The sequence below is a fragment of the Camelus dromedarius genome, chromosome 22 (assembly GCF_036321535.1).
Source record: "Camelus dromedarius isolate mCamDro1 chromosome 22, mCamDro1.pat, whole genome shotgun sequence".
In the NCBI taxonomy this organism is placed as follows: Eukaryota; Metazoa; Chordata; class Mammalia; order Artiodactyla; family Camelidae; genus Camelus; species Camelus dromedarius.
Window position 1 is genome coordinate 11,343,753 of NC_087457.1, and position 18,730 is coordinate 11,362,482.

Genomic DNA, 18,730 nt, shown 5'->3' on the forward strand with positions numbered 1-18,730 from the left:
ACAGTATCTCATTTGTTTCTCATGGCAACTCTGATAAATATTCATGTGATGTTCACCTTATCCATGGAGCAAAGGAGACTCATTTTGGCCAGAAACAAATTAGAGTAAGTGATTTGTCTGCTATCACACAGTTAGAAGGTGGTGGAGCCGAAACTGAGTTTCTGGACCCCTGACGATTTTATTGGTGTGCTTTTCCAGTCTACCATCCTGCCTCAGGTGGCAACTGGGAAGTTAGAACTGCTGTATTCTTTTTTAAAAAACACTTTATTTATTTATTTGTTATTGTATTACTTAATGATTTCTTATTTTAGAGGGGAGGTAACTAGGTTTATTTTTAGAGGAGGCGCTGGGGATTGAACCCAGGACCTCATGCATGCTAAGCATGTGCTCTACCACTTGAGCTATACCCTCCTCCACTAGAAGTCCTGTTTTCTTAAAGGGAGTTTACTTGGGCTCTCAGTTGAGCAAAGGAGTTGTGGAAAATGGAAGCAGGAAGGGATCAGTGTCTCCATGCTGGGCAAGGACCAGTCAGCACAGACGGAAGCCCACAGTCCTGGTCGTCTGCAGGAGCTGCGGCTTTATTTGTTCAGATGCATCTGCCTACTTGCGTGTAGCTTGGCTCTGATCAGGCTTCCACCGGAGGTGCTGTGTGCCTACCCGGCTCCTGGGGCGGGGCAGCAGGAGTGAGAGAGGAGGCGGGGCACCTAGCTCTTCATCACATTTGATCCTTGTATTACTCCCTCTGCTGACCTGTTCTTACTTCAGAGGACAATTAAACTTATTATTCACTCCAGGCTTAAAGATCCCAGTGGTTTTACCTTATAAGTGAAGGAAGCCAGAAAGAGAAAGAAAAATACCATATGATATCCCTTCTATGCGGAATCTAAAAAAAATGACACAAATGAGCTTATTTACAAAACAGAAAGACTCACAGACATAGAAAACAAACTTATGGTTACCAGAGGGGAAAGGAGGGCATGGTTGGGTAAAATGGGGGTTCAGGATTTGCAGATACTAGCTACTATATATAAAATAAACAGCTAGGTTTTACTGTATAGCCCAGGGAACTGCATTCAATGTCTTGTAATAGCCTATAATGAAAAATAATATGAAAAGGAATAGATACATACATCATATGTATAACCAAATCACTATGCTACACACCAGAAATTAACACAACATTGTAAGTCAACTATACTTAATTACAGAAGAAACTATGTTTTTTTTTTTTAATTGAAGTAAAGTCAGTTTACAATGTTGTGTCAATTTCTGGCAGACAACATAATGTTTCAGTCATACATACACATACATATATTGATTTTCATGTTCTTTTTCATTATAGTTTACTACAAGAGATTGAATGTAGTTCCCTGTGCTGTGCAGTAGGACTTTGCTGTTTATCCATTTTATATATAGTAGTGTGTATCTGCAAATTTCAAACTCCCAATTTCTCCCTTCCCACCCAAAACTACGTTTTCTCATCCTGAAATCATATCGGCTTTGTGACCTTGAGCAAGTCACTGAGCCTCTCGGAAACTTCCTCGCACGTGACCCACAGGAACAGACTCAAGTATTTTCTCATGGAAATGCTTCTTGGCATTTGCAAGCAAGCACTGGATAAGTTTCTGAGGATTCACTATGCCTTCTCTTTCACAGCATGAAATTTCTGCCTCTGCTTTTCTTTCCCAGAGTCGAAAACATGCCAGCAAAGTCCGACTGTATTACATGCTTCACCCCAGGGATGGTGGATGTCCGGCCAAGAAGCTCCGATCAGAAAATGTGAGTATCTGGCTCCGGGTGATAACCTTAGAGAGTTTGTTCGGTTTGCTGGGAACTTTGCAGGTCTAGGGGTGGCAGTTATGTACAGCTTAGTGGGAAATGTAAGTAAAACTAGTTCTCATTAAATATTACAGACAATATTACATGCAAGGAAGTCTTGGACTTTTTCCTGCTGGAACTTGCTGGCATTGGGGTGGGAGACTTTTTGATGATATGGCTCTGGGACCCCGCAGAGGAAAAACAGAGAGAGAGCTGAGACAGAGAGGCTGGGTGAGAGACGGCAGGAAGACAGAGCGGGGAAGATGTGACCTAAGGGCAAAGCTGTCAGAAACATCAGATGCTTTGCCTTCTACATAATTCATGTTTCCTTTGGTGTGTAAAACAGAATGCCAGTTTGTCTGGGTAGAATGAAAACTCTGCACATCTCGCAAATAAAAATACTCAGGGTTTTGATCAGCGCCACCTTTCCCTGAGAGAACGTTTACTTGGGAAGACAAATGACAATTAGAAAGTTGCTTTGAGGGTATCAAGTCAGAGCAGAGGGTTTCCCTCAGCCTGGCCCAGGCAAAGACTGATGCGATGAATTCCTTCCTCCCAGCTGGGCATCATTTGCCTAATGAGTGGAATATTCCTGTCCATCCGTGCCGATTAAACCCAGAACTTCCTCACCCCTGGAGTCCTGAGAGGCTGCAGGCATGGACTTCAGACCCCACGCTCTTACAGCCTTTGTGACACAGTTTTCTTTCTGCCACCATAATGATGCCCATCTTCTTTTCCTCTGAAAAAAATGAATCCATGAGCATTGAAGAGACTTGACAGAAACTACTTGTATGTTGTTGACAGGAGATGGAGACAGGGAGCTGCAACTGACCAAAGGTAGCGAGTGTCAGGACCGGTGGGGCTCACGGACTCCAAGCACACATCTTAGCATCACAAACTGAGCCATTCACACACGAGCTAATGTGGACGCTGTGGATTTCCCTTTACTGCCCACTGAGGAAACAGTGACAAACAAGATCCAGACCTGCCTTAAAGAGACTTACATACAGTGAGAGATGAACAATGTATAAAAAAGCAGTTGTGATGCCACAGTGTATGTGTTTACTAACGTTTGGACAAAGTCCAATGGAGACAAAGGGCGGTGGGTCATGCCAGGGCCATCCAACCAGGGCAGGTGCTCCTGCAGAGCTGGCGTTGGAGCCGGGGTCTCTGGGCTTGGATGGACTGTACCAGCCGGAGGCGGTGGGAGTGAGCGGGGGAGGACAGGTGTGTTCTTGGGTGCATTTCTAGCAAAAGAACCTATGAAGCCACAGGAGAGCCGGTCTAAGCCAGCATTTATGTGCTCTCCGCATCCTCTGGCTGCTCTGGCTCATGCTGCCCATCAAGTATCTATTTACAGAGAGAACGGAATTCATTTTTTTTCCCCTTGAAATTATGCAGGGATGGCGCCCCATCCCTTCGTTTGACAACCATTTATTCTCTAATCCTAATCGTCAGAAACAATCGGATTTGTGGACACTTGGCAGTTAGCTCTTTAAACACATTTTTTTTTCTAACTGCTCAAGCTCTAATCATGAATGTGGCACTTACCTCTGTCTGAGCTCCCAGGAAGGGGACCATCAGGTGTAGGGACGGCAACGTCGCCCTTCTAGGTCCCTTGGCTGGTCTAATAATGAAACTGACAGAAGACAGACGAACAGGAGAAAAACACATTTAATTTCAGACATATGGGGGCCCCAAAGATAGGAGACTCAAAGAAGTGACCAACACAGGCAGCTTTTATGCCCTTTAGACAAAGAAAGAATACATTTATGAAGAATGGACAAGACAAAGGCGTTTGGGCTTGGGGTAATAAATGAATGAAGCAGTGGCAAGGTTTGTTTATACAGGCTTCTTGGCCCTGAATTCCATGTCTCTGGTTGGAAGGATATCTCCCTACCTCTTGGTACAGGGAGGGTACCTTTCCTGTGGGAGATTTACTTCCTGGTTTCAGGAGGACAAAGGAAGTCAATGTCCCTCTTGCACCTGCTATTTCTTAAGTCATTTAATTAAAAGAATCAATATGCCAAACTGGCCTGTTCTGGGGTGACATATTCTGCTTCCCTTCACAGGCAAATAGAAAAGGGCCTTGGAACTCGGGCTGGTGACCTCAAGTACACAGCCTGTCTCTGCTGCTCTGGTCAGACGCATGCCTCAGCCAACTCAGGCTCCTGTCCTGCCAGATCCCTCGGGGTCAGTTCATAGAAGGGAAGAGGTTCAGATTTTACAGAGAAGGAGGTCAGAGCTCAGTAGTAGAGCACGTGCTTAGCATACATGAAGTCCTAGGTTCAACTCCCGGTACCTCCATTAAATTAATAATTAACTTAATTATCCTACCCCCCACCAAAAAAAAAAAAAAAAAAACCCAGAACAGATTTTACAGAAAGAAGTATTTGCAAGGATGCTTTTCCAAAGGCCCCTTTGAGAATGTTCTCCTGGGTTTTGAAAACAGAGCTACCCATGATTTGTTGGTTACATCATTCTAGGCCTGTTCCTCATTGTCTAGGAGCAAATCGGCAAATAGGAGAAACAACATAATGATGTTACTTTTTGAAAGGGATGGCTGATGCCTTCATTAGACTGTGCGGACCTTTCACAGGTGAATATAGCATCTCCATTAGGCGTCTTGATGTACTGGATGTGGTGTAGGCTACCCCAAGTCCCCCTCCAGGACCCCGAGAATCGATGTTGGTACCTATTTGAACCAGTTTCCTTTTGTACAGACCCACACCTAAGGGTTGAGAGACTGAATATCAAATGGACAATGCACAGGCCATATATAAAAATAGAAGTTGGACCCACAACTTGCTGCAACCTGTCCAGAAAACCAACCTGCTAACGTACAGTAACCAGCCCAGAAGCCAGCCTGCTATAAGTCAGACTTATAGGAAGTCAGACCTGGCTCTAGAACGATCCAGGAAGTAAAAAACAAAAACAAAAACAAAAACAAAAACAAAACCAGGTAACAATAAGCCCCAGATGGTCAGGACTTGATGAAGAGCTGACAGCTTCCCTAATTTCTGTCGCTGCTTCCAAACTAGGACCAACCAGAAGAAGCTAAAAAGGCACCCTCAGTCAGTCACATAGCTGGCCCACCTGCGGTCTCCCCAGACCATCAGCTTCCAATGAGGGCACTGGGGAAACCTACCCGTTTTCCATTATAAAGCTTCCCCACTTCTCTGCTTGCCTTTGAGTGTCCTCCAAACGCAGGTGGTCCTGGCTGTCTCCCTTGCTATAGCAAACTCTACCTACACATCCGTTCCTGTTCCCATCTGGTTGGTCTTTATTTCCTTAGGTTTGTAAAATGGGGATGTTAAGAATATCTCATGTACAGGTAACTCGTTTATATAGCACTTTGTCTTCTGAGTGCTTTTGACACGGCGTGAGCGATGCCGATACCCTCCCTACCTGCATGCACCCTGTGCACTTGGGAGGAAGCCATCCCTGTTCCGCCGGCCTCACTAGACCTGCCTGTCGCCCCACCTTCCCGCTCCCAGGTTTGCATCCTAGTGTGTCCTGATGGAGAACAGGTTCATGGCTGCCCAAAGAGCCAGCAAAGTGAGTGGCTTCTGAAAACAGAAAACCTGTGGCTGCTCTTCCAGACCCTGACCACGCACGGACCTTGGACCCACAGTCACTCCTAAAATTGATGGGTAATGGCCCCTAGCCCTCCCTCCCCACTTCTCAGCCCCTTGGGGACACACGATGACTCTGAATTGACACTCAGATGAACAGAAGTGCCTTTTACTCTTCCCAGCTCCATTGTCATTTCTATTCCAGGCCATTTGACCCTTTTGTATTATTTTTTTAAAACCTGAAGTTCATTTCTGTCTTCTCTTCTGGCCTTTGCAGCTTTTATTTAATTAATTAATTTTAATTTTTGAATTGAAATATAGTCAGTTACAGTGTGTCAATTTCTGGTCTACAGCGTAATGTTTCAATCCTACATTCACATACATATACTCATTTTCATATTCTTTTTCATTAGAGGCTGCTACAAGATAAAGAATATAATTCCCAGTGCTATACAGAAGAAATTTGATTTTTTATCTATTTTATCTGTAGTAGTTAATATTTGCCAATCTCAGACTCCCAATTTATCCCTTCCCACCCTCTTTGCCCCGGGTAACCATATTTTCTAGCTTTTTAAATTCCCTGCTTTACTTTTTAGAACCCTCATTTGGATCTTTGGTTGGGCTTTTTTTTTTTTCCCCTGAAATTTTAGAGCAAGACATTTTCCCCTGGAGGCCACAGAGTGAAAATTAAATGCAAAATAAATTGTGATAGTTGATTGCCTTAGAGAAATTTGGAGTAATCCTCTGAGCATTAGAGGCAAAAAGGACTTTAAAGCTTATCTAGTCCATTGAGAGCCTCAGTTTTCACCAATGGCCCTTTTTATTATCATCTCACCCAAAGATTACATGCTTTGAAAAAAAAAAAAAAAAAAAGACCTGCTTGGGAAATGGCATTTTTAAATTAAAAGGTGACTTAATTTTACTTTTATTTTTAGTCTGTAAAGCTAAGTAACTGCCAACCCAGATTGCCAGTCAGTATTAAGTAAATAGTGTTTTTACAAGGAATTAATCTACTTCCTTCCAAGTGCAGAAACTTGGCATTTAGTTAGTGTGATTAAACTTACCACTCCTACGTATTTCTATGTTTTCTCTTAGGTCTGAAATATTCAGCCTAGTTTGAGAACCTCCATTATCACATTCCCAGGTCCCCCGATATCCTGGATTTTAGGTTGGGAGAACTCAATCTAAACACCCCCCACCAAACATAATTTCAAAGATGATAATACAGCTCAGAGAAGCATCCTGGCTTGTCCACATTTGTCAGGCCCAAGATCAGGACTCTCCCTGCTTCCGTAAATCTGATTCCTGGGCTCCTTCCACATACCTTGAAATTGTATCATAATTTTCAGGCACCGAAGCCATTGCTGGGTCCAAAGCCAGAGAGCAGTGCTGTTCCGGGGCAAAGTTATAGTAACTGACATTTCTCAGATGCTTCCCACTGAAGTTCTGAGTGCTTTATATACGTTAAGACATCGAATCCTCCCAGTAAGGTAGGAGCTACCATGATCCCCACAGAGAAGCAGACTGAAATAGGTGAAGTCATTTGACTTTGGTCAGATAGCTGGGAAGTGGCAGAGCCAAGGCTGGAAAACTGTAAAACATAACACAGTGACATTCCTCTGGCACTGCCCACGAGCTGACCGTGCCCCTCCCTGGGACAGGAGGGGCTCACCGTGCCAGTCATGTCTTTTAAGCCAGTATGGTAGGTCCCCCTGTAGACATATGCCCAGACTACTGTCAATGAAAATAATCAACCAACAGTCTATTATAGGAGTAGAAAAGAGTTTTAATTGAGCCAGACTGAGGACTAGAGCCCAGAAGCCTGCTTCCCAGATGACTCTGAGGAACTGCTCTGGAAAAGCATGGTTTTCAGCACAGTTTTATGTCTTGTCCGAACAAAGAACATCACACAAGTCAGGGATGCCATGTCGGGGGTGTTTGATTCCTCAAAGCCTCCTGGCCATCCTCTTCCACTCTGTCACCCCATTATTTTATTGTTACCATTGGCTATATCCTCTCATCAAGCAGGCCACTTGGTTTTAAAACAAAACCAAACAAACCAGCACGTACGCAGTGAGTCAGTGTGACCTTGGCACCTGGGGAGGGAGTCATACCATCAAAGAAGCACCAGCATTGGCATCCCAGGATGGGAGGCATTTAATCTTTATTTTTAATGTGGACATGCTTCACTTCTGATCAATGCACCCCCTCTTTTTTAAAACAATTAAAGCAGATGTACAGTGTAGGTTTGATAGGTCATTGACAGGCTGTCTAGTCAGCATCAAATTCACATTAACTCATGTATTAGCCAGAATGACCTCCCCAGACCTCAGTATGTGAATGCTGCTTTTATCAACTGAATGGGTATGGCCTTGGCAGAGAGTGATGGCAGCAGCAAAAAAAAATGAGAAATAAATAGATCCGAGGGACAATTAGGCAGGTAAAAATGGATGAACTGGATAATGGGTGTGAAGGAGGAAGATGGTTTCTGACTGCCTTCCAAGTTTAGAACTTGCTGCTCCTTCCTGAAGCCACGATAACCTTCCTCCTTGAGGCTGTGACCCGGGGAGCAGGAAGGTCTGAGGAGCAGGGAGGGAAACCCTTTCTCCGGGTGCCTCTGCGTTGATCTAGGCTGAGCAGGGCTAAAGTTGCATCGAGGTGAATTTGCCCCCAGGCAGAGGTGGGGGACAGGAGGGGCTGGGGGACTTCCGTCCTCAGAGCTTCTTCCCAGTCAAGTCTTTGCACATCTCTGATGGAGGGTGAGGGTGAGGTGGAGCCCACAGAGGCACGGGCTAGAGGTCCCCTCCGATACACGGATATCCAAAACCAGGACAGCATGTTGACAGAGTTCAAGACAGTCACCTTCACAGACACAGAAAACAAACTTATGGTTACCAGGGTGGGAAAGGGGTGGGAAGGGATAAATTGGGAGTTTTGAGATTGGCAGATAGTAAATACTACTTATAAAATAGATACCCAAGTTTCTTCTGTCTAGCACAGGTAACTCTGCTCAATATCTTGTAGTAACCTTTCGTGAAAAAGAATATGGAAAGGAGTATGTGTATATATAGGGATGCCTGAAACGTGATGCTGTCCACCAGAAATTGATGTAACATTGTAAACTGCCAATACTTCAATTTAAAAAAAAGGGGGGGGGGAAGACAGTCACCAAGTGAGGGGCTGGGGAGAGGACAGCACCAGAACCCTGGAATCGTGAATTAAGTACACCAGCAGGAAGTTGCTGGCGAGATGCAGAAGTTGGCGGGGGTTAGACGATGTGCCTAGAGGAGAGGGGTTCTTTAAAGGGTGGGAACAGCTGGGATGTGGTCTTGGGACTGAGCGCCAATGATTCCCGTAGGATCCATCCCGTTTTTCCTTCGTTTAAAGGCAGAGATGGTAGGATGCCGAGAGCGCAGTTTTAGACTTCTTGAGCACGGGGACCTGGCCTCACTCATCTTTGTTCCTTAGCACAGAGGGGTTCCCTAAATGATTGTTCATATCTTCATAATAAGCTATCGTCCCACTGTGTTTTTCTTCAAACCAATTATGCTTTAAAAGCAGTTTTCATAAAAATTATCATTTGTAGAGAAAGGTTTATAGAACATTTCTGTTATATACCTCTCTATTTGTTAAAAGAATATTTTTTTGTGTGAAATTGACTTGGTTGAAGGAAACTGGAGGGTTATGGACAGTTTCCATAAGAATCTTCACCAGGTTCTTGGTCCCATGTGGGTCATGTTCAGAGAGGAACAACGCGAGGAAAGGGAGAGGCAGGTCCTCTCACAGCAAAAGCTGGTCCCTCCAACAGTTACTTCTGGTCACGAGCTGTGTGTTCCGTCTCCATCCTCCCCAGGCGAAGCCTGCTACCCTCTCGCTGGCCGCCTCCTGGGTGATGCCCGCCTTCTCCTGTCTGCTCCTGAGGCTCCGTCGTATTTCACCCCACATCAAGGCTGTGTGAGCAGGGATTGGGGTGCAGCTAACGGAGACAGATGTCCTTCCCAGATCACAGCCCTCTTTCAGCCATAACAACACAGAGACATCACCCTCCAGAAATTCTTCTTTGGCAGACAATCCGGTGCTGCTTGAGGGGTGAAGAGGTTGAACATACCTACCAGACGATCTTAATACTTGGAAAGTAGAGGTCAGGTTCCTTCGCGTGTGCCTCTCACTTGGCACACTGCCCGCTCCCTGGAAAATACACTTTTGTTAAGGGTATTTTGGATGAAAGAATGCCGGTGACCACAAATGGCCAAAGAGCTGTTCGTTCTGTGATAATCACTTTCCAGCCTTGGCTCTGAAATATTAGTGTATATATTAGCTTTTTTTGGGGTGGGTGGGTGACTGGCAGGGATGCACAGGAACTTTTCAGCACACCAGTGACTTGTGACACGTGACACGTGACACATGACAGCTAGATTCTACAGCTCTCTCTTCCCTTTCCGTTATGTCTCCTCTTTTCAGGTGTCTGTATCTCCAGCCTATCTTTCCTGTCTCAATTTTTTTTTGTCCCTGATAGAGAGATTTCCTTGGTTCCCATGCTCGAATCTCACAGAATGTAAGTTTATTTTCCTCTGAAATCCCAGCTCCATCCTGAAAATTTTATCACTCGCTTTGAATCAGATTTCTTTCCTTCTGTGTCCGGGCCCATTTATCTCTGTCTCTTCCCCGGCTGCAGGGAGACGTGTCAGGGCATCTCACCTCCCTTCCTCCCCTTGCCCTACGTAGCACTGTGAGTCTGGATCCTTACACAGCGGTGTCATAAATCACACCCGCTGTCATCCCGTTACATGACCCCATGGGTCCATTCTCTTTCTCCCTCGTGACCTCTGGGCATTCCTCACGCTCAGAATATTATTCTTGCAGAACAAAGAAGTCTGTTTCCTTCCCTTTGTACCGGCTTGTGACCATTTGGCCATTTTTACATTGATGTGTTCTTTTAGGAATACATATATGTTTTTTCCTCTTGCCTTAGAACCAAGGGTGGTGATGTGAGGAGACGAGATACATTTCGAACTTCAGGTGACCTGGATTTGGTGCAGGTGATGTTGAGACAATGACGAATGCCTCCCGATAAAGCCCAGAACACCTTGCAGGATACATTTGAGAAGAGGGGGGAGGCTCTGGGTTCTACTAATTTGCCATAAAAATGGTTTTTCTTTTTGGACTGGGATGCTGCAAGCCTCTCTCGGGCACCTGCCCTGCTGGGAGCTCTGCATGTGTGAAGTGATGTCATTTTCAGAACATGTTCTTGCGTGAGCGTTGACCCCACCCGTTTTGCAAATGAGATAAAAAAGGTGAGGGGGCAGGAGAAGCGCACAGAGGATCAAAACTGAGGTCGCCTGATCCCAGTACCTCTTGCGTCCCCTCCCATCCCTGTAGCAGACTTTGATGCATTGAATTTCTTTATTTTTTAAGAATGCACTTTCACTCCTGGCGCAGCCGTTTCATGTGTTGGGGAAATCATTAGAGCTAGAGCTAGGTTACTTTGTAGAACATTCTTTATGGGAGTGACTCCAGGAAATCTGCCACTCGGAGCCTGCCACGAGCTGGGATAATGCTCAGCATCCTAATCACGTTCTTCCCTGCCCGCCCCCCCCCCCCCCCCAGGTCCCTACTGAGAGCTGATGGCCTTACAGACCTATTGAACATTTGAGGCGTCAGATGTTGAGGTGCCGATGGATTCAGTGTCATATGGAGGAAAAGTCCTAGGCTTTGGGAACTTCCCTGGCATTGGATCTGGCCTCCACCTCCTGCTAGCTGGGTGACCATGGTCAAGTTCCTTGATTTTCGTAAGATTTAGTTTCCACATCTGAAAAATGGTAGCAACAACTCACGTGTTCCATAGCGACAGAAAAGGAGACATGTGAACATTTAAGCATAACGTAGGAGCCCAGGGCCAGGCAGGGGATTGCCACTCCACACCTGTTACCTTTTCCTCCTTTCTGACTGCCCAGATGATGGTGAACTCTTTCTCCTGTGACATTTGTTAGGGGGAGAAACACACACCAGTCTGGTTAGGATGAGCCAGTGGGGAAACTCAGTGATCCGGGTTCCAGACCTCAAGGCTGCTGAGCGACTCATTTTCTGTCGAAGTCCCCGGTCATTGCCACGGAACCAGACAGACTTGAGAGGAAACACGACAGTGTTCAATAACATTCTTGTTTGAAGGAACCCAAACTAATACAAAGTGTGAAAAAAATCTGCTGTTGGTATTTGCACATCAGATCTTTGCTTGGGGGGAACACGTATGTCTTGTCATGACTTGGCCGCTCTCGAGGCCCGAGAGTGGAATCTAAGCCGGGGAGTGAGATGCTGGGAGCAGCTGGGGAGACAGGAGGTGCAGCCCTCGGCCACGTGCGTGGGCTGGTTGGCTGTATTTCCCCTCCCTTCCGCTCAGCGACTTTAATAGATATTAAAAATGTGGCTGTTTAAGCATGTCATTCTTGAAACCCCATCGAAACCCTTCTCTGGCAGCATATGTGAGGGGGCGCAGGGCCATTACCTGCTTGTGACAGAACGATTCCTCTTGGTCTGTGACGCTGGGTGGCCAGATAGTCTGACCACCATGTCCACTTCGTCTATTAGCTTTGTCTTTTTGCCAAGCATCATTAAAAGAAAAACTGTGTAGAAAAGGAGATGATTTTTATTGTGGATACCTGATGGGGAGAAAAGGCATTTTTCTTCAAAGTTATTAACTGGGTTTTACAGCTGACCTTTAAAGGAATGTCTATGACTTCAGATACTCAAGAACTGAGCAAATATTATCCTCCATGTGATTTAAATAGTCACTATAGTCTGGGCTCTAAGCACTGACTATGCATCGTAAGACGCCATGTTGGTTTTTTTTAATTTTTGATATTTTACTGTAAAAGAAAAAAAATCTTGTTTCATTGCTGCACTGAGTGATGGTTGGCCTTTTCTTATTAAATTTCCTCTTCGCATTTCAGCCGCACATAATCCTAGAAGGTCACCGGTTGGCATTAGCAACCCCAGAAATGAATGGTCATGATGTCACATCCTAGAAATGACAAATTAGTTTGTTGGGTCTCTCATTATCCATCATGTCTCTTGCTGTGATGGAGACTAGAAAAATTCAAGACGGAATTATGACCTGAAATTTGCTGAACACCAAGAAATAAGGGTTGTTAGTGGATCTTTCCTGTCCACCCCTCTCTTCATGCAGACTTCGATTTTAATGGTTTGTGTGTATGTGTGTGTGCGTGTGTGTGTGTGTATGTGCATGCATTGTGAGATACTGTCCTGGGTAGCAGTTCTTTGCTTTCATAACTAATGATGCAAAAAGGAGAGAAGGAGAAAAAAAAATAGTTCTATTAAGACAGAAGTAAAGTTAAATCATAATCAAAGACTATCTGAGTTTAGAAGGGATTGAAAGGTCTCTCTGTGGAAGTCTTATCACTTATAAATAAAGCCAAAACCCTGTAGCCCTGTCTGCATTTCTCTTGAACTTCAAGAAAGGCTGAGAGGTCTTGGACGAGTCACTGAACATTCCTGAATTGTTAAATGATCACTTGTTGCTTTCCAGTCTTAATAAAATATGATTGCAATATACTCTGAAAGCCGATACTAAGATCCAGAAATACACTGGATGGTGGGTTGTTTATAAATGCAAATCTTTCTTTTATTTTCTAATGCAATCATTATTCATCCATCTAATCCATTAATAAGTGCTGATTGCAGACCTAGAGTCAGTGGGGAGCAAAGCCAGACCCAGAGAAGGTCCCTGCTCTCGGCTGAAAGTGGCAAAAATGGTAAGTGGTGTGGGTGAGCGGGGACCGAGCCAGGAGAGCCGGTTCGGAGGGCTGGCCTGTCTGGGAGCTGGAGGAACCTTTCTCTGGGCAGTGAATCCGAAGGAGCATCTGAAGGGTTCACAGGCATTCACTGGGTGAGGAGGGAAGGGAAGATCATTCCAGGGGGCGGGAGCAGCAGTTTTGAAGGTTGGGGAGGGATGGAGAGAAAGCTCAGGCAGGACCATGCAGAGAGCAGTGTCGGGGAGAGACCGGAACCATCACTGAACAGGAATCAGACCCCTGAGGTTTTTAGGTAAAGGCTGACAGTGTATCGTCCAAACTAGGACACTTCTGCAGGTGAAAGGGCGCTGTTAATAACAAAGCTGGAAAAACAGGTGTAACCTGTGATGTAGGATCCAAGACGCTATTGAAAAACCACCAAAAGAAGTTTCTCCCTTTATTTGAAGTGACTCCACCAATGGATTTCAAGCCACGAGACTGAAATGATCAGATTTGGCTTTTGAAAGTGACTCTGTTGTAGTTTGGAGGGAGGATGGATGGAGGTCCTGGAGTGGGAGCATGGGCACCTGTCAGGAGTCCAGTGTCGAGGTGTAGGGGAGTTTGGACTAGGACGGAAGAGGTGGAGATCAGGAGAAGTGAACTGTAGGAGAGAATTTAAAGTTCACATCCTCAGTGATGGGGGCGCCGATGGCAGTAAGAGCCCTAGTTTGTTTCCACCTCCTTGTCTCCACGCCCTTTGGCATCGTCCTCCCAACCTGACTCGGGGCTTGAATGGCAATTTTTTTGGCCAGTGGACTAACAGCAAATACCTCGTAAGCAGAGACATGAAAAACACACGTGCGTTGCGCTGAGACTCTTGATGCTCTTGGACTCTGGAAACCGATCTGGGCCAGCTGACTGCAGGACGGGGAGCAAGTGGAAGGAGATGCGGGCATCCCCGTGGAAGCCCTCATCCCTCATCAGCCTCAGAACCAGCGCGGAGAGCAGGCAAGCCTCGCTCAGACCAGGAGGACCGCTTGGCTGAGCCCTGCTAGAATTGCCAACCTGCCGAATCCAGGACCTGGTAAATAATGGTGGTTTTATTTTAAGCCCTTCCATTTTGGTTTGATTTGTGACATAGCGGGAGGTGCGGAAGCTGTCACTGAGAGAAAACTCTGGGCAGAACATGAGGTTTGGATAAACCCGTTTCGTTTAGATGTGTGGATTCGGAGGAGTGATGAAGATAGTTCAGGTGTGATGTCACGGGAGTGGAGATCTGGGTCTGGAGCTCAGAAGAGAGCTTTGGGGGAGATGCAGATGTGTGTGTCATCTGTGTGGCTGAGAACCTCCAGGGAGGGGGTGTGGACGGTGAGGAGGGGAGGGGGTCTAGAAACCTACTGCTGGGATACGGTGAGGTCTCAGAGGTACCTGGGAGGGGCGGGCAGAGAAGGAGGAAGACGGTGTGCTGTGTAAGGGAGGCTTAGCTGACCACCATCAGAGTCATGATAAAGGATAAAATCAGCTATCAAACAAATTTGTTGGTTTTTTTTTTTTTTTTTTTTTTTACATTTAACTGCTTCGGGATTCAATAAAACAATACCAAATGGTCCATTTTTGTTTCCCCAAGAGGAGAAATTGAGTGATAGGCACTAAGAAATATCAACTGTCTCTTTGCTTTCATACTTTCTGGCACATGGGGGTGGGGACCATGGTTTTGGTGACCCACAGGCATGGGATGAACCCATTTTCTGGCTGGAAATGGAGGAATATTGCCTGGCAGCTTGGGCTCTGGGCACTGTGTGTGGTAAGGGATGTGCTGCCTGGAGTCCCCCTCCTGCACCTCCATTCCCTCTCAGGGCCACTGTGCTTGACTCTCAGATACTCTCATCCAAGCCTTGGCTTGGTAAACGATATTATACCCTCATTTATACTAAGGTGTAAATGACTGATAGACCCAAGTCTTTTGTTTTGCTCAGAACACTAAATTTTAAACATGAAATATCTCTCTAATTTGGGAAATGCAGTTGTGTGAGTGTGCAGAACATGCTTTAATATGCCACTTCTGGCAATACTGCCCTGCAGTCTGCTTTTATATGTTGAAAAGAGAGCCCCATGGTCACAGATGGTGGTTGTTTTGGGTGTTTTCAGTCTAGAATAAGCACACCTTGGGGACTTACATTTTCTCCCCACAAAACCCTGTTTCCCCTCCTAGATGTCCTTTCATGATTTAATAATACCACGAGTCTCCCATTTTCTCCAGCTGAGAAATATGGAGGTACGTTTGGCATCGCTCACCTGCCACATTCCAGTCCTGTGATTCTGCCTCGTCCAACCCTGTTTGCCTCATCTCCATCCCTTCCTGCCGTTTCAGGATGAGATCAAGCCATCATCAACTCCCACTTGGCCTGATACCGCTGCCTTCTGACTCTTGTTCTAAGTCTGTCTTCGTTTCCATCCAGCCTAGTAATTTTGTCACAAGAATTGCCTTTCTTATGTCTAGGTCTGATCTTGTCCCATCTTCTTTATATCCCTTTGATGCATTTTCTTGTAGGATGAAACCTAAGCTTCTTGACAGAGGACCCACAGCCCCTCCTAAGGGCTGCCTAGCTAGTTATTTTTGTTCAAAGTTAGATCGGAATTGCAAGAGACCAAGAGCAAATCTAGCCAAAGGATTTCACTCTCCCTTCATTCCCAGCCCACAGTTCTATGTCCCTTCCTGAAGATGCAATTCTTGAACTGTGCTGGGGGTCCTGGATGCAGGGCGGGTTTGCTCAGTCACTCCCTTGAGGGGACACTGTGAGTTACAACTGAGTGGGACCAGCTGGTGACATGAGGGAGAAGTGCTCGAGGGGAAAGGGGGTCTGACCCCATGTGCCTTTGTACAGAAATGGGCGGGGGGCCCTGGATACATCTTTCCACCTCTCTTCGACCTCATTTGGGACACTGATGAGCAGGGCGCCCCTGATATTTTATGGAAATATACAAGGAGTCGACCATGATGACCCAACCTGCAGAGGGGTCGTGCCCTTTGGCCTCTCCTCACCCTCGCTCCACCTCCCAGCACCCGCTCACCAGCAGACTTGCCTTCTCTCTCCACTGGCCGGGGATCTAGCATCCCCTGAGGGGCGGGATAGAGGACCGGAGCCAGCAAACGCCATCTGTGCATCAGTCCCTCCCACTTCTCTAGAGAAAGAAACATCCAAACGTGCAGTGCCCAGGAGCCTCGGTCTCAGGTAGGGGATTTCTCCAAGGGTTCCCTTAACAGGTCCTCATTACCCCACCTGTTCACCTTTCTGGACTCAGCTCCTGGCGTTGACCCAGGTGAACCCTGAGATAATATCAGATCAGGTACTCCTCTTCCTGGAAGCGGTCCCCACCCGCCTTCTTTCCTTTTTTAAAGCTGGTCACTCTCCCAGAAATGGATGCCCGTTCTCTCCCTTCTTTGCCTTGAGAAGCCCATTCCTCATTCACGGTCTGGATCCAACAGCACCTGCACCACGAGGACCACATCACCTGGGACCCCTCAGCGTTCTATTTTGCAGAATATGTGCGTGTGTGTGTTTCCTGTTTACTAAGGTCCAGAGGTCAGGGAATCCATTCTTTCCCTTTACACCCTAGGTACTTAGCACATGAAGTGTGAGCGAATAAATGAACAAGAACGTAACACTTGGGTTTGAGCCAGACCTCTGTCAGTTCAGGACATTGTCCCTTTTAGCGGGACCCTCAGCCAGGGCAGCCTTGGAGCCGCCGTCTGGGGAGCCTGCCTGACATCTTGGGACCATTAGGAGATGATCAGGCAGGAAGCTCCCTGTTCAGCTGTCATCACAAGTTACTGCTTTCAGGTGTTAACTGAAAACGACCCAATTAAGCAAGTGTTTTAAAGCCCTGAATTCTTGTTGAGCAGAGAAAAAGCTCAATTATTCAAAGGCTCCTTTTAAAGAAGTCTGCCTTGGGCCGACACAGAAACCAGGTTACTTTTGGTCAGACAGAAATAACTTTATTATTTCCCTTTCTGACTATAAAATGATACACAATGATTATGGTTTTCTACACTGTTTTATTTACTTTCTTCTTTTAGTTGAAAACTAAAATCCCACCCCCAAGGGATGTCATTATTAGCTGTATGATATAGATCCTTTCTGGGTTCTTTACTTTGATGTATCTGCAGATATACATATACACAAGAAATATTCTGATAGTTGTATTTCTATGTATATGTGTATATATACACACGCACACACATATACACATATATTTATACATAAGCTGTATGTAATACTTATATATGAATTATATAAACTATATATCTGTATTTTTTGGCGGAAATGGGGTCACACTACATACAATGTTCTGGGTCCTGCATTTTTCTATGATAAAATAGGTTAGTCGAATTCCTACATCACTTGGCACTTAGCCAATATATTTTTATCATTTTGAATACTTTCATTTCAATGTTATGTTGAATGAATATTCTGATATTTATTTAATCAATCTCTTATTGGTGGATATTCATGTATCAAAATTTGAACTATATTTTACATAGTTAAAAATACATGGTTTTTCCCACTTGTATAGGCTTTTATTTAGAGTTAAGTCTTGCTAGTGGCATTGCTGTGTTAGAGCCTTTAACATATTGTTTGTGTGTGTGTGTGTGTTTTCCTAGGGGGGAGGTAATTGAATTTCTTTATGTATTTTTTAACTAATTTTTTTTCTTTTTTAAAAAAATTTCATTTGTTTTATTTAATTTTTAATTAATTTTTGATTTTATTTTTTAGTGGAGGGACTGGGGATTGAACCCAGGACCTTGTGCATGCTCAGCGCATGCTCAGCACGTGCTCTACCACTGCGCTCTCCCCTCGCCCTGCCTTTAGCATATCACACAGCCTGTTACCCACCCGAGAGATTGTACTGACTTGCATTCCCACTATCAATGTAGGAAAGTGTCCATTTACCTCGTCCTCACAAATCCTAGATATTAGTAATTCTTTTCATGTTTGCTAATTTAGTAGGTAAAGATGAGATTTCATTACTTGGTTGACAGAGCCTTAATTGTTAGTGAGGTTGATTACCATGTCCTGTGGTTATGTCCACCTTTTCTAAATAGTCATAACCTTGCCCATTTTTTATCATATGTTATTTATCCTTTACTCGCTTTTACGTTCTGTTCTTCCTCCCCTGTCGATCTGTGAAATTGTCTTCCAACTTTGAGGCCAGTTCAGTGAGGGTTTGCTAAAGAAGAAACAAAAACCCAACCAAGATAGATCCTGCCAGAATGTATCAAGTCGTTTAGAAAGAGGAAGTAAAAATTTGGGGGAGCACCTGGGAATGTGAGGTCCCTGCGAGTCAGCTAGCACATTTCTGCCCCTGCTCTGTATTCCTTTAACACTCCCCCCCCAAGTCTGTTCATTTTATCTGCGTGGAAGCTACAGCATGATTTGTTAACCAGAGATGCGTGAACTTCCAAGGGATCTGTGGGTAGAATTCTAGAGGTTTGTGTTAGGTGGGAAAAAAAAAATTATATCTTTATGTGCACGGACATCCTGAAGTCTAGTATTTCTTTCAATTATAAATGCGGGCAACAAACCATTG

The 18,730-nt window shown here is 45.2% G+C and overlaps 1 protein-coding gene across 4 annotated transcripts in view; it reads left to right on the plus strand.

Moving 5' to 3' along the window:
- ZMAT4 (zinc finger matrin-type 4) overlaps positions 1-18,730 on the plus strand; it is a 416,088-nt gene that overhangs the window by 102,820 nt on the left and 294,538 nt on the right. For all 4 annotated transcript variants that reach the window (XR_010377315.1, XR_010377316.1, XR_010377314.1 and 1 more), the window contains exon 3: positions 1,690-1,779. Coding sequence is in view for 1 of the 4 variants with exons in the window: in XM_010976927.3 (XP_010975229.1) it covers positions 1,690-1,779 (90 nt within the window). In the remaining 3 variants the exon portion in view is untranslated. The remainder of the gene's footprint in view (positions 1-1,689; positions 1,780-18,730) is intronic.